Source organism: Lagenorhynchus albirostris, chromosome 20 (assembly GCF_949774975.1).
Source record: "Lagenorhynchus albirostris chromosome 20, mLagAlb1.1, whole genome shotgun sequence".
NCBI lineage: Eukaryota > Metazoa > Chordata > Mammalia > Artiodactyla > Delphinidae > Lagenorhynchus > Lagenorhynchus albirostris.
This window is the reverse complement of record NC_083114.1, coordinates 31,289,127-31,310,341: the sequence shown is the minus strand read 5'-3', so window position 1 is coordinate 31,310,341 and position 21,215 is coordinate 31,289,127. Positions and strand designations below refer to the sequence as shown.

Sequence of the window (21,215 nt, the reverse complement as noted above, 5' to 3'; positions counted from 1 at the left end):
TTATCATATATACAAGTTTGAGTTGATAGTCTCTGGTACCATCTAAAATTCGTTGTGATTCAACCTCAGGATTTGGGATTAAAACATCTTGAATTTCATTCACAGCTGTGCCCCTTTCAAATTATTAAAACCTCTTTTGTACTCAAGTTAGTCCATTGTGCGCTGAGTAGAACTGACACCATGACACCATGGTGATGACACCGTCAGTTTCCTAGTGGCTGTGTAGAAGGAAGACCACTGCTTTATCCAGAAACATCAGGTGTACTGTTTCTACTGCCTCACAGCATATTTCTATCACAGGCGTCTTTCAAAAAAAAGTAACCCTCAATTGCACTTGCTTTCCTTTTTAAAAAAAATTTGTTTATTTTTGGCTGCATTGGGTCTTCGTTGCTGCATGCGGGCTTTCTCTAGTTGCAGCGAGCAGGGGTTACTCTTCGTTGCAGTGTGCGGGCTTCTCATTGCAGTGGCTTCTCTTGCTGCCGAGCATGGGCTCTAGGCGCACAGGCTTTAGTAGTTGTGGCACGCAGGCTCAGTAGTTGTGGCTCACAGGCTCTAGAGCGCAGGCTCAGTAGTTGTGACACAAGGACTTAGTTGCTCTGCAGCACGTGGGATCTTCCCAGACCAGGGCTTGAACCCGTGTCCCCTGCATTGGCAGGAGGATTCTTAACCACTGTGCCACCAGGGAAGCCCTGCACTTGCTTTTGAACATTTGGAATTGTTTTCTATAAGAATCAGGATGAAGGTAAGACCTCCTCACAATTAGCACGTACTCTTTGAAATATGCTATCATTAAAGGGCAGCTTTTGAAAACAAAACCTCATTTCAGAATTTTGAGTTGAGCAATAGAAGCCAAACAGGCATTTATGTTAACGAAGGAGGGCAGAGCTAAAGAAGTGGTCTCATATAAGAACCAAGTAAAAGTGATTGGCTGCTAAAACAAAACCCTGTTAAAAATCAACTGCTGCTGGTTGGATGACCCACTGAGTTCTAAGAAAGAAAGAAATCAGCAACAGGGACCCGCAGACCCAAAGGTCAAGAATAAAGAATAGTTTGCGGAATTTCAAATTTAAGGTGAAATAGCACGGAAGCTCACTGGCCTTTATATCATTCAAAGTGGCTTGACTGTGAGTGAAAAAATTGACAGTATTGAAAACGAATTTAAATTTATCAAGAAAAATCTAGTTACTCCAACCATTAGGCAGAAACTCGCTAAATGCAGTAGATAACCTTAAAAACAAAAGCCAGGATCTCTGCCCTCAATGAACTTAATCTAGAAGGGTGATGAGAGGGAGAGGAAAAAAAAAATGCATTTAAACCTACAGTACAAAACCCAGTAGGTTTCTCAAAGTAACACCGGCAGTAACTAGTTTCAGCTGTGCCAGGTCAATACAAGTGTGAACAAGGATAGTAGACAGAAAGAACTCATGCTGACTCCCTATCACATTCACGAGGCAGCCATTTGAAACTAGCACTCTCCTCCACATCTCCAACTTCAAGATTACCTCAGTAGCTGTGGCATGCGGGCTCTAGAGCGCAGGCTCAGTAGTTGTGGGCACGGCGTTAGTTGCTCCAAGGCATGTGGGATCTTCCCGGACCAGGGCTTGAACCCGTGTCCCCTGCATTGGCAGGCGGATTCTTAACCACTGTGCCACCAGGGAAGTCCCTTCATTCCAGTTTTGAAGGAAGAAGTGGTTAAGGAGAATAAATCAAACCACTCAGGCTTTTGATCCTATCTCCTTACAGCTCTTACCATTTACATGAATTTAAATATGTTTCAGTTTCCCCATGAAGACAGTGATAGCAAGTACCTTATAGATTTTATTATGCATATTCATAAAAACAAATGTAAAGCATCTGGCACACTGAGTGCTTACTAAATGTTACATCCAACCCACGTCCTTCCTTTTCTTCATTTGTATTTTCCATCTCTAGCTTTTAACCAGAGTATTTCCCTCAGCCTAAAATACACAGAGGTCTCTCCTAATAATGAATAAATGAATTCAATTAGTCAACAAATATTTATAGAACACTTAAAATGTGTCAGGTATGACCTTGGCCTGACTTTTTCTTTACCCACTATGTAGGTTAATATAATTGGGTTTTAGTTTTCATCATTCTACAGAAATGCTCTAATTATGGTTAATAGTAACTTCCTAATACAATGTCCATTTCTCACCTTACAGTCTAACTCCAGTGTTCTTGCTTTAACCTTTAACTATCTGCCTCCCAATATCTATAAGAAAAATACAAAGGAGTTAAGAGTCAAAAGAGAAGATAAACTACAGGAAGAGGACACGAAAAAGAAGGAATTTTCTATCTGAAGTACAGAAGATTATATTAAAATCAGCATGTACAACTGATTCTCAGCAGCTGGGGTCTTAAAACCTCTGTATCCTCCTCCGATTAATACAGTTATTTGTGTTCCACACTTCCATAACTTTTTCTGACAATGATCAAAAAAAGTCAAAGAGAATCAAATACATAAACCAGGTTTGTGTATTTTAAAATGAAAGGGTAGGGACTTCCCTGGTGGTGCAGTGGTTAAGAATCCATCTGCCAATGCAGGGGACACGGGTTCGAGCCCTGGTCCGGGAAGATCCCACATGCTGCGGAGAAACTGAGCCCATGCGCCACAACTACTGAGCCTGTGCTCTGGGCCCCGTGAGCCACAACTACAGAGACCACGTACCACAACCACTGAAGCCCGCGCGCCTAAAGCCTGTGCTCTGCAACAAGAGAAGCCACTGCAGTTAGAAGCCTGCGCACTGCAACAAAGAGTAGCCCCCTCTCGCCGCAAATTAGAGAAAACCCGTGTGCAGCAACGAAGACCCAACACAGCCAAAATAAATAAATAAATAAATAAAAATAATAAAATGAAAGGGTAGATTTTCTTTCTGTAGAAGAAAAAGTCCAGACCAATATGGCTCATTCTGACCACTTACAGAGTGAGGAACAAGAAACAACATTAAGATTCAAGCACTTTATTACTCACTGGTTAAAATGATCTCTCTTGCCACAGGCAAGTCTGACTCTTGAGGTCAAATGTCAAGTTAACTTAGAAATAGGAGACAGCAAAGAAGAGCATGGAACATTCTGTATCTGGTAAAAAAGTCCCTGCTCCAGCCAACCCCATCCCCCGAGTTCAATGACTGAGTTATGGAAATTTTCTTGTGTGGTAAAACTGGGGACTTTGTCTTCCAATAAGACTCTGGCAACCTGACAATGAACCAATGTTCTGCATATGGTTTGTTACGAGTCATATGCTTAATGTTATTTTCTGGGAATTCTCATCCTCTATTTGGTGAGAATATCAGAACATGTCATTTTAATCATGATTTTAAAGTTAGACTTGGTCATGCTCTTTAAGAAATATGTCCAGGTCTCTCTCATTGGAGAAAATCTAAAATTAAATAAAAATAAGTTTAAAATCAAAGAAAGAAAGAAAGAGAAAGAAAGAAAGAAGAAAGAAAGGAAGGAAGGAAGGAAGAAAGAAAAGAAAGAAAGAAAGACTGCAACAAATGTAAGGCCTTAGAAGCTCTAAAGTTCCCTGGTTCTTTGGTTCTGTCCTCTGACTTACTTCAGCTTAGGATATCAGAGAGTGAAAAACTCCATTACATGCCTAATCTTTTTTCAGAACCTTTTCTCTGTCCTCTTGCCAAACATACTATAAACCAAAAGGCTTTTTCAAGGCTATTATCTGTTCTAACCTTTCAGAATATGTAACTGATTCATTACATCTATTCAGATTTTCATATATAACTAGACAGCCCTTTGATTTAGGAATAGGTAATAGGGATACCTTTCCCTAAGCCCAGGGATACTAATGATTACTTTCCAGAACTGTCCAAGAAATAAATCTACAAATAATTATTTCTGGTCAAGGGAGGGGAATTATTTACTCTTAAAATTACAATACATTTTGGAGGTAGGTCTTATATTCTCTCTGGGACGTTAGGACTGTCATACCATGATAAACTATACTAAAAATACCACAGTCCAAAGGCACACTTATGTAGCTGGGCCATTCCATAGTTACACTGAGACTAGAAGCCGTTTGGGGAAAGGGATATTTCTTTCAGTCATCAGTATAGCATTCAAATCTGTATAAAACTGATCCTAAACCTCACCACCAGAGATGCAATGGTCAACACTAAATAATTCTTTCCCTGACACCTGGGGAGGTGAGTAGCCTGACATGGCAGGCCACAGGCACACCTGCCTAGACAAAATTTGACCCTAGACAAAACTAAGTTAACTTATCACAATGAAGGGTTATCTTGCTTATGTCCAGTCTCTCTTTCATTCACCTTTTCCCTCTTCTATGTTGTCCCTTTTATCATATTCTAGGTTCCACTATGTGCTCATCTATCTTGCACTAAGAAATGCTCACAGAAGCATTGTCCAAAACAGCAAAAAAAGGGACTTCCCTGGTGGCACAGTGGTTAAGAATACGCCTGCTAATGCAGGGGACACGGGTTCGAGCCCTGGTCCGGGAAGATCCCACATGCCGCGGAGCAACTAAGCCCGTATGCCACAACTACTGAGCCTGCGCTCTAGAGCTGGTGAGCCACAACTACTGACCCCATGTGCCACAACTACTGAGCCTGCACTCTAGAGCCCGTGCTCTGCAACAAGAGAAGCCACCGCAATGAGAAGCTCACGCACCACAACGAAGACCCAATGCAGCCAAAGATAAATAAATAAAATAAAAAGTTAAAAAAAAAAGAAGTAAATAGTAATAACAATTGCATGTAAAGTGCTCACTATGTTTAATAAATAGTACCCTCAAGAATTATTTGTATAATCTTTGATGAAAAACTTTGTCCTGATAAAAGGTATTTTACTGATCAGAGAGTAAAGAAATGGGAACTTCCTTTAAGGAGAAGTAGGCCTTCCCTCAATCTTCTCTGAGAGCATACAAAGTAGTCACCTAGCATGCTACCTTTCCATTCACAGTCAGTAGAAACTTTGGAAAATGAGATGAGAACACAGGCAACATAAAAATTGAGAGGAAAGGCATTTTAGAAATCCACATGGCTTAGAATTTTAAATCACTTGATATGAGTACATTTCAACTACACTCTAAGATATTTTGAGACAGGACATTTTACATTTTGACTGGAAGTTGGAAAGATTACCAGTGGCCTCCTGAACTGGGGAAGAAATGCTACTCAAAGAAAATATATTATTTGAGAGAACAGCAGCTAAAAGTGGATACAGACAGGAAATAAATAACTGGCCTGTGGCAGAGTTTATATTCAAACATAGATTGGTTTTGTCTAAAGCCTGTGTGTTCTTTTCATATTTCACTCCATAGCTGTCCTTACTCTTGGGATTCATTTTTTCATTCTTCCTTGCCTTAGTATCTCATAATTTTATTTTAAATTTGAACTGTTGCTGACTTTTTCTTGGTCTTTTCTTTTGATTTTTACTCTACCATGGCAATTCACCACCCTCTTAATTGTGGGCACATAGTTTTAAACATCCTTCAAAAGGATTCCAGGACTTCCCTGGTGGCGCAGTGGTTAAGAATCCGCCTGCCAATGCAGGGGACACGGGTTTGATCCCTGGTCCGGGAAGATCCCATATGCCGCGGAGCAACTAAGCTCGTGTGCCACAACTACTGAGCCTGTGCTCTAGGGCCTGCATACCACAACTACTGAGCCCATGTGCTGCAACTGCTGAAGCCTGCATGCATAGAGCCCCTGCTCCACAACAAGAGAAGCCACCGCAATGAGAAGCCCGCGCACCGCAACTAAGAGTAGCCCCCACTTGCTACAACTAGAGAAAGCCCACGTGCAGCAACAAGACCCAACACAGCCCCCCGCAAAAAAAGGCTGTATTCCAAACTTTCTAGTTTAGTTTGATGATTTGCCATATATATATATATATATATATATATATATATATCTACACACACCATTTATATCAGTAGTTTTTACAGTGTGAAAAGGGAGAACAATCAAAGGAGAATGTTTCTATAGCAAATTACATGTAGTATTTTCAGTTCAACTCAACAATGAGTCTAGGGAATCAATCTGACTGTTCTCCTTCCCTTTTCTGAAATAAATTGCTAAGCTATTTATTATGATATAAAAGAACAAATTTAGGTCTTCTAAAGATTCATTCTCCTGGTTTAACTTAATTTTCAGTCTAGGTTTGGTGATACTATTTATCATCATTTATTATCATCTGAACACTTATATAGCATTTCCTACTTCAAAATGTAGGAAAACAAACCATGTCAAGCTCAATTAGAGAATCTGATTAAAAGATAATTTTATTACAGACTAAGATGAAAAAGATACCCATTAGCATGTGGTAATAAAGAATTATTATTACAGCTAAGTCTAATTATTTATACTGCTTAATAGTTTATCTAGAAAAGAAGTTGATGGGTAATCCCTGTAGACAGTACTGGGGAAAAGATGAAGATATCAGGACGTTGCAACATTTGTCTGTTGCAAACAGTTTTTAAAATAAGACACACGCAAAACAAAACAAAACCACCACCCATTCCACTAGGCCTTGAATATCTTAGAATAACTTCATGCAAAACCATCTTTAAGAAGAATCACTGGAATTTCTTTTTTTTTTTTTGAGGGGCTGTGCTAGAGGAGATAGTTAAGGGGAGGGGCTACTGATTTTTTATTTAATTAATTAATTAATTAATTAAATTTTGGCTGCATTGGGTCTTCGTTGCCACGTACGGGCCCTCTCTAGTTGCGGCGAGTGGGGGCCACTCTTTGTTACGGTGCGCGGGCCCCTCATTGCAGTGGCCTCTCCTGTTGCAGAGTATGGGCTCTAGGCATGTGGGCTTCAGTAGCTGTGGCACGTGGGCTTAGCTGCTCCATGGCATGTGGGATCTTCCCGGACCAGGGCTCGAACCCGTGTCCCCTGCATTGACAGGAAGACTCTCAACCACTGCGCCACCAGGGAAGCCCAGGACTACTGATTTTGAAAAACATAAGGAATAAGAAATTCTAACTTTAATACATTGGCCTAAGCTTAAAGCTACGTTTATTGCTATTTACTGTAGATAATTAATATAATTTCTTAGAAACTCCAAAGGCTGGGGAAACAGAAGAATCTGGGCTCTACAAATAATTTGCTGATTCTTACTGACCAGATCTTTATTTGGACGCCACCTGTTCATTTATTCACCAGATATTTATCAAGCATCTGCTATGCGTCAATCAAGATGCCAGATGCTATGGACACAACAGCGAACAAAAATAGGCATGGCCTCTGCCATTAAGAAGTTTACAGGTTAGTTGTAAAAGGACAGTAATCATACACCCTCAAACATGAATGTAAAAATACAACTGTCAGTGCATGTAGTACATACTGCTGAGAAAAGAGGTCCCTAGGAAAGAGGGTAATTGTGACCTAGTCAGGGAAGGTGTTTTTGTGAATATAGTAGCTGAAATCCAAAGGACATTATCTAGGCCAGTGATTCTCAATGGGATTGGTGGTGACAGTGGCGGTTTACTTGCCATGGAACATTTGGCAATGTTTGGGGACATTTTTGATTGTCACAACTGGGAGACACTATTGGCATCTAGTGAGTAGAGGAAAAGGACGCAGCTAAATATCTTACAATGCACAGGACAGTCCCCCACAACAAAGACATCTTATCTGGCCTAAAATGTCAATAGTGCCAAGGTTGAGAAACCCTGAACAGGACAAAGGGAAAAGCCTGAGCAAAGACCAATGGTGAGAGACTCAAGCAGAGAAAACTATAGGGGATAGCTCATTCAAGGCTATAGAGACCCAGTAAGGAGTTTTAGCTTTATCTTAAGAATGAAGGGGAAAACAAGTGAAGGGTTTCAAGAAGTGGAGGAACTGCGGAGTGAGGACAGTGGTGGTGACAGGCTCAGGTATGATTTTTAAAAGGTTACTAACTGCAGTATGATGAACTGATTGGAAGGAAATGAAACTGGATGTGCGTGTTTGAGATAGGTAGCTAACTAATATAACTTCTTAGAAGCTCCAAAAGCTGGGGAAACAAAAGGTGGTAGTGGCGAGGATGTAGAAGTAGCTAGAAAACTTCCTTCTATAAATGTTCAGTATGGAAAAAGGAGAAAGAAAGAATGTAGGATGCTGCGTGCAAAGCCATTCCTACAATGTGTGGGTCTGTGTGGTTTGTGTGGTAGCCCTACATGTCCCTCAGAATTCTCTCAAGGTGGCACAATAATCTGTAGGAACGGATGAAATGTCTTCTTATTTTAAAAAAAGGGACAAGAATATTCCCTCTTTCTTTTCGAATGTGATATATGATGACCTATAAACCACTTTGTAAGAATTCAGGCAACAAAAAACTGGAGTAATTAAAATTTAATTTACAAGCCATAATCCATATTTCTAATCAGAAGCTTAGGAAGTAATAAAATCATTAGCTGGCTCCACTGAGTATATTCTCAAGAATATGTTTTTCCTCAATTATTACATTAATACCTAAGTAGAAAATATTAAAAACTATTTTATCATAGAATATATCATACATAGAAAAGAGTAAGTATAATATATAGTGCATGGTTCAAAGAATAATAAAACTAATACTCATGAGCTCACTACCAAGTGGCAGTTGTTTAATAGTGAATATTTTCATAAACGGCTTTTAAAATAGAGATTTGTGTTAAAACTACATAAAGGGCATTCCAACTTAACACTTTTCCACCATAGGGCAGTTAACACTATTAAATGAAAAGAAAACCTCTCACCTGTAAACACTGAATAAAAAATCATATATTGAAAAAAAAAGGGTTCATTTAATATCCGGTAGGATTCACATTCCAGTTGACATTAATTTGATTAACTAAACAGGTCTTTCTTTACTGTTTTATCAAAGTAAACTCCAAAAAATTTGTGACACTGTCATTTAAAACGTATGTTAAAACTGGTCTGACTTCTTTAAACACAAAAATAAATGCTTTGGATAGTTTAGCCTTTTAAAATGGCCTAATTTTTCTCTAGTGAAGTAATAGATTCAGAACACATATTTTGGTAATATCATGCCTTATTTAACGAAATATTAATATTTTATGTAAGATTTATATATAAATGAAATACAACTGTGTATCTGGCATCCAATTTTGGCTAAAAGTCATAGCATTGTACCAAAGCACCATTAAACTCTAACTATATACACATGTCTTTTACATAAAGAGAATTTCATACTTCTTTGGAGGGGCAAGTCTAAAACTGCAAAGCTTCTTTTAAATCAAGAATTATATGACTTGATACATGTTTGGTTTAAAATTAAACAAGGATAATCTGAGCTTCATCCTTCCCTGCTGTAGGGAACGAGGTTCACCTTCAATTTAAATAATAACAGGGCAAAAGATTTTTCCTTCTCAAAAAATAAAGAGCTATCACAAAAATTCTATACCAACGAAGTCTTTTTTATATATTTCTTCCCATTCAAACCATGATAATATTAGTCCTTAAAGAATTACTCACCCAATGAAAGCCACCATCTGCTCCACTATGTGTTTGCTGAATGTTATGATAACGAAGATTTTCTGTAAAGAAAATGCCAGTTAAAATAAATATTTCTCATCAAAAAAAAAAACACAATATAAATTCACAATTCTGATAATAGTCTAAAAAGGTGACCATGCTGCTGCTAATTGCAATTTAAAAAAATTTTAAGAAACAAAACAAAACACCATTTGACAAATGCTATGTACTTTGTATTTTAAAGATGTTTTTCCTTAAGTACAGTTCTAGTCTTGCCAGGATACGTGACCATGTCTGAGGGAGAAATGTGAGTCATGAAACCCAAGGCTGGGTGGATGTTCCACATGTTCTATGTGTTTTATTTTATTTATTTATTTTTGGCTGTGTTGGGTCTTCATTGCTGTGCGTGGGCTTTCTCTAGTTGCAGAGAGCGGGGGCTACTCTTCGTTGCGGTGCGCGGGCTTCTCATTGTGGTGGCTTCTCTTGTTGCAGAGCACAGACTCCTGGCATGCGGGCTTCAGCAGTTGTGGCATGTGGGCTCAGTAATTGTGGCTCACGGGCTTAGCTACTCTGCGGCATATGGGATCTTCCTGGACCAGGGCTTGAACCCGTGTCCCCTGCATTGGCAGGCGGATTCTTAACCACTGCGCCACCAGGGAAGCCCGTTCTATGTGTTTTAGAATGGTGTATACAACTAAAGTCATGGGTTCCCATATAGCCTCCACCACTGAAATTAAAGCTTATCAGCCTGATGATAGGTGTCTGGGCTAAATCTAATCAAGAGGATCTTTGAAAAGACTATGTCCTTCCTGGACAGTTCTTATAAAAGTATCATGAAAGTTCCATTCTCAGATCCTGAATGAGCCTGGAATTTCAGGTTTCGGGTACAAGCAAAGGCATCAACAAGTTTTGGGGGATCGTTATCAGACCTGGGTCATTGCCAATTTGGTATTATTGAGGTATTCTTTATTAATTAAAGATGTTGATACATAACTTACAAGTAAAGATGCCTTTAGGCTAACAGGTAGCAAATATTTTCAACTCAACAAATGTTACAAAAAGTATTTACTATGGATAATATAAGCATTATTAAGGGCTTTCAGGGAACACAAAGATGGGAAGAATACTTCTTCAATACCCTGAAGAAATTAAAAAATTTTTCTATACATAGTAGAAAGATGGTTAAGTACAAAAGATATAAACTGTAAATGTCATTAGCGGTGAAAACAATGTGTTACAGAAGTTGAGAGAAAGAAAAGGTCATATAAGTACAATTAATTAGAGATTCAAGAAGGTGATATTAAGGTTTAGCTTTAAAGGACTGAGAATAATTCTCTGAATAAATATGACTAATTCTAGATTCTCTCTCCCAGTTCCTGATAACAAACTCTCCAGTGCTTTGTTACTGTTGTTAAATAGTAACTATAGCCTACGTAACCAAATGGGAGGGAAGAGAAATAAAATAAATAACAATAGTCTTCTTTTTAGCCATCCATTATGAATCTCAGGAAAGTGGCTAATTCAGACTAAAGCTCATTATTTCAGGTAGAAGACTAATAAGGCAACGATATTTTCTTAATGTCCTACAGTTAACAAAGACATTGGCAGCTGCACAGCTGGATATGTGTGAGGAAATAAGACTAAAAAAATAAGTTCACAGTCCTTTTTGGTGTTTGTTTATGTATCTATTAATGTGAAAAAGGTATTTACTTATCTCATGAAAAAAGTAAGCACATATAGATATCAAACAATTACAAGATGGATGATGATTTATCAACAATCCTACACAAATGGTGTATGAAGATTATGAAACTAATAAGACAATTACAAGAGATCATTTAGGGAGAAAAGCATTAATATATGGGGACTCTTCTAGTATCCATACTAAAAGCCAGTTAATTGGAGCTATAAATCTTTTTTTTTTTTTTTTTTGCGGGACGCGGACCTCTCACTGTTGTGGCCTCTCCCGTTACGGAGCCCAGGCTCTGGACGCGCAGGCTCAGCGGCCATGGCTCACGGGTCCAGCCACTCCGCGGCATGTGGGATCTTCCCAGACCGGGGCACGAACCCATGTCCCCTGCATCGGCAGGCGTACTCTCAACCACTGCGCCACCAGGAAAGCCCAGGAGCTATAAATCTTTTACTAAGAAACAGAGGTAATGGTTTGCCTCTCAGTGATTTCACCACCATGTGTTCCCTACCATCATTTCCTAACATTCAAAATAAGCCAATGCCCAGATAATTGCACAATTAGACTTTCTTGAAACAAAACAAGACTTTCTTCTTATATATAACAGCTTGAAAATTCACTGTGCTGGGCAAGACATTTAAGAACATATGTCTCAGAATCATTCAAGCTTGAGGTCTGGGTGGGGATTCTACCAAATAAACAAAAGGCACAGATCCCCAAAGAGCCCAGTCAGCCATGTCAACCATGTGCACAGAGGAAATAAGGGTAGAGTAGGAATAATTAAAAAAATATATATATGGGTGTAGGGAGCTAATGGTGCCAGAATGAACAAAGAAGAAACTATATATCTATAAAAGAAGGGTCCTCCAATGGAAAGAAGTATCTTAGACTGATTCATATATTAAATATTTACCGAGTGCCAAGGACATGTCAGATGCTATTCTAGGCACTAGAATACCTTAGGGAGCCAAGAAACAAAAACCTCTGCCCTCATGGAGCTTATATTTCTGTACACGTATGTGTGGCGGTAGGGGGAAAGTTGAAAGGCAATAAATAATACACATGATAAGTAAATTATATGGTACATGAAATATTATATGAGTATGCTGACTCCTTATTTTCTTCATCATTTAGGAGAAAGGAAATATTTCTAAGGGAACTTCTACAGGCTGAGGAATTGAACTTGTCCAGTAGAAAGAGAAATCCTTAATTAACATTATTAGGTGGGCTGATTTCAAACTTTTAGGGGAGGTTTAACAGCACGATTTTGGTTTGAATTCTAGTCCCTCCCATCTATGAAATGGGGATAATAACCACCTCACAGGATTGTTCTGAGATAACCATGCAAACTGCCTGGCACAGGTCCTGATAAACAGCAGGTATTAAACAATTCAGTTTTCGTGATCATATAAATACAGTTAAGAAGGCATTGCAAAAGAGTGGAAAGAACACTGAACTTGAAGCTGACTCTGGTTCAAATTCCAGCTGTTACTTATTCTTTTAGGCAACTATTACCTATTTCCCTCTCTAAGTTTGATAATTACAAAATGGGAGTAGTAATTTCTCTATCCCAGGATTATGAGAATTAAATCGGGTGGCATACACTTTAAAGTGTAAAGTACTCTATTAAAACATTAAGCATTATTATGATAACTTGAAAAAATCTACTGAGAATGTTAAAAAAAATACTATTTTTGAATATGCTATAATGAAAAGTCTGATAAGTTACATACCCTATAACTATAGGGTACTTTTAGCATAATATATTTTATAGAAAGTTAGTACATAAAGCAGGATACATTAAATTTATGGATTCCTAGAAAAGTTGCTGTTATAAAGGGAATTAAAATAATCTGTTATTGTTCCTTAGGTATTAATACTTTCAAAGGACTTCAAAAAGCTAAATGATTTTATCATTTGAAAAACCCTATTATAGTATTTTAAATCTTTCCCAAAGTAACTAGCATTCCAGTATTTAAAAACCCATCGTCATTGAACAATACACTTAACGTAAGTAGGAGCAATTATATTCCTTGAAGGAGGAAAAATAAAGCCTTGAAATTCTGAGTGATTAGCATGGCCAGAGAGTAGATGACAAGCTCAATAAACTCATCCTAAATGCCAAAGTCTAATATGAGAAACTGGGCAGGTAGAAGCAGCTGAAGTTTTCCTTTTTCATTCTTCTCTTCTAAGAACTGGAGGTAAAGAGGTGGTAAGCAAAAACTTGGGGGATAGATGTGCTTTTAATTATTAAGGAATCAGACCAGGGCATAGACATTACTCACTGTTCTTGCCCTTCCTTTGGTGAATGCTTCCTTCTTGCAAACCTCATTAATGAAGACATTCTTTCCACGTTAATTTTATTTTATTCTAGTAAGATTTGCCTTTTATACCACACCTATCGATTCATATCACAGTCCTAGAAGCATATATCCATTTCCTCTCATTTAAATTATTGGCCTCTTTTCTCTCCCCTATTTACACACACACACACACACACACACACACACACACACACACACACACACACAGCCCTATCCTAAAGATTTTGTTAAGAGTGTCTTTGAAGATCAACAGATTCTCACATCTCTAACCAAAACCCACATCTCTTCGCCTCCTCAGGGCCCCTTTCTTCCCCATTGTCCACATTAACATCTGGCTGGTATTTTGTAAAGGATATTTGTGCCTTGAGAGGAAGTGTTATATATAGAACGTGAGAAAGAAAAGTAGAATTAATGAAAGGGACTACTTCCTCAGCCTATGGTCAGTAAGGATAAAACATCTTTGGACTACATATGTTAATATGGTGTGCATTTTCCTATACAGGAACACTATTTTCGTTTGGTAAAATTCTTGGATAAACAAGTTTCACAAGGCAAACGTGAAATAAAGAAAGAAAGAGAGAAAGGAAGGGAGGGAGGAAAAAAGAAGGAAAGAAATAAAACAAGGAAAAAAAATAATAAAGGGGAACAACTTTCCAATAGGAGTAGGGAAAACCTGCCTGAAATCCACTAACTTCCAAACGATGTTCCGTGGCTGAATACCTAAGCATGCTACCAACCAAGAAGCAGAACCAAAATCTTAACAATTTGCCTTGGAGAGAGCAAGGAGAATATGTTTTCAGTGTCTTTTAAGGGGTTCATCATCATTAAACAGGGAGTCAAAAGGGTATAATTACCTGGATATGCATTTTAATTATTGCTTTTCCAATCAGGGTTGCACCAAAGAAAGTCCAAAAAGGTACAAGAAAGTGTCCACATGTTATTCCAGCCAGATCAAACAGAGGATTTGGAATCTATTTAAAAAAAGAAAAAATTAAAATGGAACGTCCATAAATAATCCAAAAAACAGTTTAATTTTACCACCTATAGGTGTGTGGAATTATGTGTTAAGCCTTGTCTACCACTGGAAAGAGAGGTATGGGTTCCCTGATCAGTACTAGACTGTCTGGATAGTTTGACAAGTATTCTAATGTCTCTATAAGTTGTGTCACATATTCATCCCAGGCAGTTGCTTAATTTGTTCAAAGCAAACACAGCTGTCCTTTTGTTTGCACTACTTATGACTAATGCCCCATAAATATACTTTTTTTCATCACATTAAAACTGGATAAAGCCAATGGATCAACAGGAATTTAATTCCATTCAGTAGATACTTGACCATTTGGTAGCTGTTTTATAAGGTGAGGTATAAATGAAGAAAAAGATTATCTAGAAAGTACTCACATCTACAGAAAACATTCTTGTAAATTCACAAATACATTTATAGGTGGCCGTGCTTTCATTTCTCAACATAAAGTAAAATACAAATAATGAATTTTTTCTATCTATGACAGCCCAAGGCCATGGGGTCATGTGATTCATTCTACAAAGAAAATCAAGGGTGGAAATACAAGAGCACAGATTCAGATGTTGTGAATACTCAGTCCCAGACAAAGAAGTGATTCACAACAAATACCTTTTCTGAACATTCCCATGTTTCAAGAATGCTAATAGATAATTTCATGTAAAAATGCAAAGAAACCAGAAGCTCTTTTTGAGCACTTCATCCATTTTTCTCCCACAGAGGTACTCTTGTCCTGTGTCTGTTGGTGGAACCATTTATAAGCTAATTAATTTATATAATTTTGTGTTTGGACTTTCAAATAAAAGCCCAGTTGTTTAAAAGGTATTTGTCACAAATGTTCTTTCAAAAACAATAACATAACTAAATCAGAATTCAAGTATTCTTCTGTTAATAAAACTCAGATTCAATAGCTTAATTTTATTTTTCTTATCCAAATTCAAATGCTTTATGCAATTGCATCTGTCTTATAACCATTTAATAACAATGTCACTTCCACATCCTTACAACTGTCATTTCTTATATTTTCTCATATGACTCTCACAACTCCATGAATTAAAATTTTAATTGTTTTCCTTTATTATCAGGCTCCACAGCATATTGAAATGGAAATTAAAGTACACAAGATATGTAATCAGAGTAGATAAAAATTAGAAGTTTTATGTTGGATACTCTCAGAAGAGCATAATCAACGAATTTGTTGTTACATATGCATGTTACTTTTTTCAATTGTTAACTAAATACACAGAAAGGAAGATTAGAATTAAAAGAACTACTAAGTAGCTTTGAGATTTTCCCTCAATTACGAGTTTTACCTTAGTTTAAATGTTAACAACAAAATAACTAACTAATAAATAAACTTCTGGGCTTCTCTGGTGGCACAGTGGTTAAGAATCCGCCTGCCAATGCAGGGGACACGGGTTTGAGCCCTGGTCCGGGAAGATCCCACGTGCTGCGGAGCAACTAAACACGTGTGCCACAACTACTGAGCCTGAGCTCTAGAGCCAGCGAGCCACAACTACTGAGCCCGTGTGCCACAACTACTGAAGCTCGCGTGCCTAGAGCCCGTGCTCCGCAACAAGAGAAACCACGGCAACGAGAAGCCCACGCACCACAATGAAGAGTAGCCCCCACTTGCCTCAATTAGGGAAAGCCCGTGCACAGCAACAGAGACCCAATGCAGCCAAATATAAATAAAATAAATAAATAAATTTATCAAAAACGAACTTCTTCCTACCTTACCCTCTACTTACCTTCTTACCTTAAATCAAGTACACATACTTTTAATACTTTAATATAAGTATTAACAATTTCCTAGTAAAAAGTTCTTAGAGGGTCAAATCGATCTATTAATTTATGTTGGCTATTGACTATTCCTAGTCAAATATAAAGAAGATTGGCTAAAAAAAAAAAAAGAAAAGAAAAAAAAGAAGATTGGCTAGTATAGAAAGTGGAATTTTAGCAGGGAAGACACAGGCATAGATGAGTGCCAAAGAATAAATATTTTTTGCTTTAATAAATCAAAGGTTCTTGTATTTTCCCCAGGAATAATGAAAGCTAACTTTTATTGAGTTGTTAGGTACTTTTCTAAGGTTTCTACATCATCAACTCACTTAATTCCCAAAACAATGCTATATGATATTACATCCATTTTATAGGAAAAGTGAGACAGACAGATTAAGCAATTTGTCCAGTATTAATGGCAGCAGAGCATGATTTCAGGATTTCAACCCAGGCAACATGGCTCTCACACTGTTCTCTTAGCTTCTAAACTAAGGACATTATCGTTCTTTAGTCCTCTCAGCTTAATCCTATTCTGCTGGGCTTCCACAGCACCTTTCACTTATTATTGTATTTAAACTGTCTCCCTCACTAGACTTCAGAATCCTTGAGGAAAGGGAATACAGCTTTCACTTCTTCATCCAAGCAGTCAGGGGTTGATACAAAGCTGATGAATAACAATAAAAAATGGTTGAGCTCTGTCTTAGTTCACCTTCCAGGCACTGTGTTAGTTCATATATATTATCTTAAATCCTCACATCAACCTTTGTAATGAGTGTCTTACTAACTCATTAAAAAAAAAAAATTATTTATTTATTTAGGCTGCACTGGGTCTTAGTTGCGGCACGTGGGATCTTCATTGTGGCATGCAGGATCTTTAGTTGCGGCATACATGCAGGATCTAGTTCCCCGACCAGGGATCGAACCCGGGCCCCCTGCATTGGGAGTGCGGAGTCTTACACAGTGGACCACCAGGGAAGTCCCTATTGCCCCATTTTAAACATTAGAAAACTAGGGCTCAAGGAGAGTAAACTGACACTGAGACTACATAGCTAAGAGGCAAACCTGGTTTAGGAACCCAAGTAAGCCTGACTCCAAAACCAATTCTCATCCCACTACGTCACACTACAACATACCTACACATTGCTCAAATAGTTGAGATCAATATTGTGATAAAGAGCTTCTACACTGAAAAGAAAAGTTAGATTACAAAAATTTCTAGTATAGCCAGGGTCAAAAGATAGTAATTGAGGCACATGTATAGTTTAGAATATCTCTAGAATGTTGATATCACATTAGAAATTTTGGCACCAAATGTCTTCCCTTTTTGGCCATTTACTTTGCTAAGGTGAGGAAAGGGGTACTCAAGGATATATTCAAGTTCTAATACATAATGGATAAAGTAACTGTGGGTCAGTAGACAATAATTTTCTGAATTTTACTTATAATTGAAGCTTTTATCATATCAACTAGATACATCTAGTTATTCTGGTCAAATCTACCACTGAACTACCAAGAATTGTGTACAGACTACCAAAGAAAACTTTGACCAAAACACCCCATTTCAAATGTAACTGTATCTATTATATTAGAAAAGGACCAGGATAAACACCAACTCATCAAGGAATGTCAATTTCATAAACCTGCAATTTGAGTTATTTTTTTATAGAGTTATTTTTTTATATACAGTTAGTAACTTATTTTTTCTTTTTTTAAATTTTATTTTTATTTTTGGCTGTGCTGGGTCTTCATCGCTGTATACAGGCTTTCTCTAGTTGCGGAGAGCAGGGGCCACTCTTTGTTGTGGTGCGTGGGATTCTCATTGTTGTGGCTTCTCTTGTTGCGAAGCATGGGCTCTAGGCACGCGGGCTTCAGTAGTTGTGGCACGTGGGCTCAGTAGTCGTGGCTCATGGGCTCTAGAGTGCAGGCTCAGTAGTTGCAGTGCATGGGCTTAGTTGCTCTGAGGCATGTGGGATCTTCCCGGACTAGGGTTTGAACCTGTGTCCCCTGCATTGGCAGGCAGATTCCTAACCACCACGCCACCAGGGAAGTCCTAATTAAGTTTTTGACACAAATAGCTTCTTAATTCACTGTAGCCAAAGATGTCCTTAACCTTGCCACAGATGTTTCAATTACCTAGCTAGGTGTTAAAGTCACTTAAGGAGGTTTTATATGAATTCTTCCTTATAACTAATGCCTGAAGCTTTGGAAAAAGACTACCTATCTGTAACTCTGGAAAGAATGAAGTCATTGTTATTTGCTTAAATGCACTTCATTATATATTCTTCATGAGAAAGATGGATTTTGTCTCTTTTTTCTTACTGAATCAAGCCATTTAGGTCTGAAGTCATCATGGTATGATAAAATGCTTGAAAGTCAATAAACAACATAGAAACCTATCCAACAGAAAACAGCTCATTTGATCAGTAAGGTGAATGATTAATAACATTATATACCTGTTAAAAGTGATAATTATTTTTTCATTCAGTCATGTACTTTTTTTTTTTTTTTTTTTTTTTTTTGCGGTATGCGGGACTCTCACTGTTGTGGCCTCTCCCGCTGCGGAGCACAGGCTCCAGAGGCACATTCTCAGCGGCCATGGCTCACGGGCTTAGCCGCTCCGCGGCATGTGGGATCTTCCTGGACCGGGGAATGAACCCGCGTCCCCTGCATCGCCAGGCAGACTCTCAACCACTGCGCCACCAAGGGAAGCCCCAGTCATGTACTTTTAAAAACAAACTGGATCGAAATATAAATCTACTATTTTTTTTTTTAAAGAAGATGTTGGGGGTAGGAGTTTATTAATTAATTAATTAATTTTTGCTGTGTTGGGTCTTCGTTTCTGTGTGAGGGCTTTCTCTAGTTGTGGCAAGCAGGGGCCACTCTTCATTAAATCTACTATTTAAATACAATTCACTTACCGAAGCACAGGCCAAAATTCCAAAAAATCCAACCTTCTGTACTAGGTTTTGAACTGCCAGTTTAGCCCGGGAGGCGAAGTCCTGTATAAAAGGAGGATATCAAAACATTAATGAAAAGTAGAAGGAAGAAAGAAAGATGGCTCTTTACAGAGTTTATAATATCAAATGTCTCATAATCTGAAATCATTGATTCATTTAATAAGATGAATGATTTAAAAAAAATCACAGCAGGGTGCACTGAAAAACATGCAAATAAAATCTTGATAAAACATTAACTACACATCCTTAAAGATAAACTTTTATCACATTTCAAGAATAAGCCAAAACACTGTTACTTTATTTTTTGGGTTCTCTCTGGATTAGCTAGGGATGAACAAAATGTTATAAACCAACCATGAACCAACCCATTCTTTTGGAAATGCTAGTCTACCACATATCTCTTTCTCTTTCCTTTAATTAACTCATCAGACTTACTCCCTCATTAATATCAGGGTAGGAAACCACAGGATTTTTCAAGATAGCCAATGAAGACACCTCTACTGATCATTGGCCAAAAGATGGAAAAAAAACAGTTATGTGGCAATAACTAACCATTCATTATCCCACAAAACAAAGAACACCCTACATTTACACAGTTTGTGCTAGTTATATAAAACGGTTTTCACAAACATTTTATTGGAGCCTTTCAATAATTCTCGGGTGTAGGCAGAGTAGATACTTCAGGCTCTAAAATCACTGCTCTTTTTATTTCACTCTTCTACCTCCCAGGCTGAAACATGCATTTGGCTGGCCAATTTATTTCCACGATTTTCTTTTCTAGCATGAGGGTGCTGTAATTACATATATTTTTTCTTAAAAGTACCAGTCTGAAATTTGACTTTACCTGTTTTCTGGTTTTGAAATGGTATATACTCCAATCAAAATTTCAATGAAAATAACTGATACAATTAAAAGATATTAGCTAATGTGTGAATGTCTTTTTAGAAGTGTTCACGTCATAGAACACTCCTCTCTCTTTAGCTCAACATACTCTAATAGTCAACAATCTTATAGAATGGTCATAATATAAGTGATAGAAGGTTCCTTCATAGACCAGGAAGAGGGTTTAAAGCACTTCCCTAATCCACAACAGAAGTTGTAGATTCAAAAAACAAACACACAAAACCACTTTAACCCATAATATTATGTTGAACAGCTGTATCAAAGTACAACAGTGAAGACTGAAATTAAAAAAAAAAAAAGACCTTCCACCTACTTACTTGCTGAGGATGGTGAGAAAGTCAAAGGAATTAAACCAATAATATATATTTGAAAAGATATTAACAGGGCTTCCCTGGTGGCACAATGGTTAGGAGTCCGCCTGTCAATGCAGGGGACACGGGTTCGAGCCCTTGTCTGGGAGGATCCCACATGCAGGGGAGCAACTAGGCCCGTGCGCCACGACTACTGAGCCTGCGCTCTAGAGCCCAAGAGCCACAACTACTGAGCCTGTGTGCCATAACTACTGAAGCCCACGTGCCTAGAGCCTGTGTTCAGCAACAAGAGAGGCCACTGCGATGAGAGGCCCATGCACCGCCACAAAGAGTAGCCCCCGCTCACCACAACTAGAGAAAGCCCGTGAGCAGCAACGAAGGCCCAGCACAGCCAAAAATAAACAAATAAAATAAATTAAAAAAAGAGATATTAACAGATATTAACAGTTAATACAAATACTTTCAAGTTCAAACATATAGGCTATCAAAGTTAATCATTAACTAAATTCTACAATGCAATTTTGTAATTTTGCAATGTATTTACAAAGACAGAATTTTTCTTTTTGGGATTAGGCTTACTCGTCTAGTAAATAAAATATATCAGATTTAATATTTTTAAACAACTAAATTACTGCTGCAAAAGGCTCTCTGTATTTTTTTTCATATTTCTAACTGAAGATTTAATTTTTTTCTTAAATTAACATTGACTGCATTAAGAGTGAAATACTGATTTTATTGATTTAAAAACTGGTTAGGAATATATAA

General features: G+C 37.8%; 1 protein-coding gene across 5 annotated transcripts in view; it reads right to left on the bottom strand.

The window, feature by feature from the left end:
• VMP1 (vacuole membrane protein 1) overlaps positions 1 to 21,215 on the bottom strand; it is a 130,811-nt gene that overhangs the window by 10,648 nt on the left and 98,948 nt on the right. For 4 of the 5 annotated variants that reach the window (XM_060134375.1, XM_060134374.1, XM_060134377.1 and 1 more), the window contains 3 exons: positions 19,198 to 19,278; positions 14,331 to 14,447; positions 9,463 to 9,524 (listed from right to left, as the gene is read on the bottom strand). In XM_060134375.1, coding sequence (XP_059990358.1) covers positions 9,463 to 9,524; positions 14,331 to 14,447; positions 19,198 to 19,278 — 260 coding nt within the window. The remainder of the gene's footprint in view (positions 1 to 9,462; positions 9,525 to 14,330; positions 14,448 to 19,197; positions 19,279 to 21,215) is intronic. The other variant, XM_060134378.1, reaches the window with a different exon arrangement.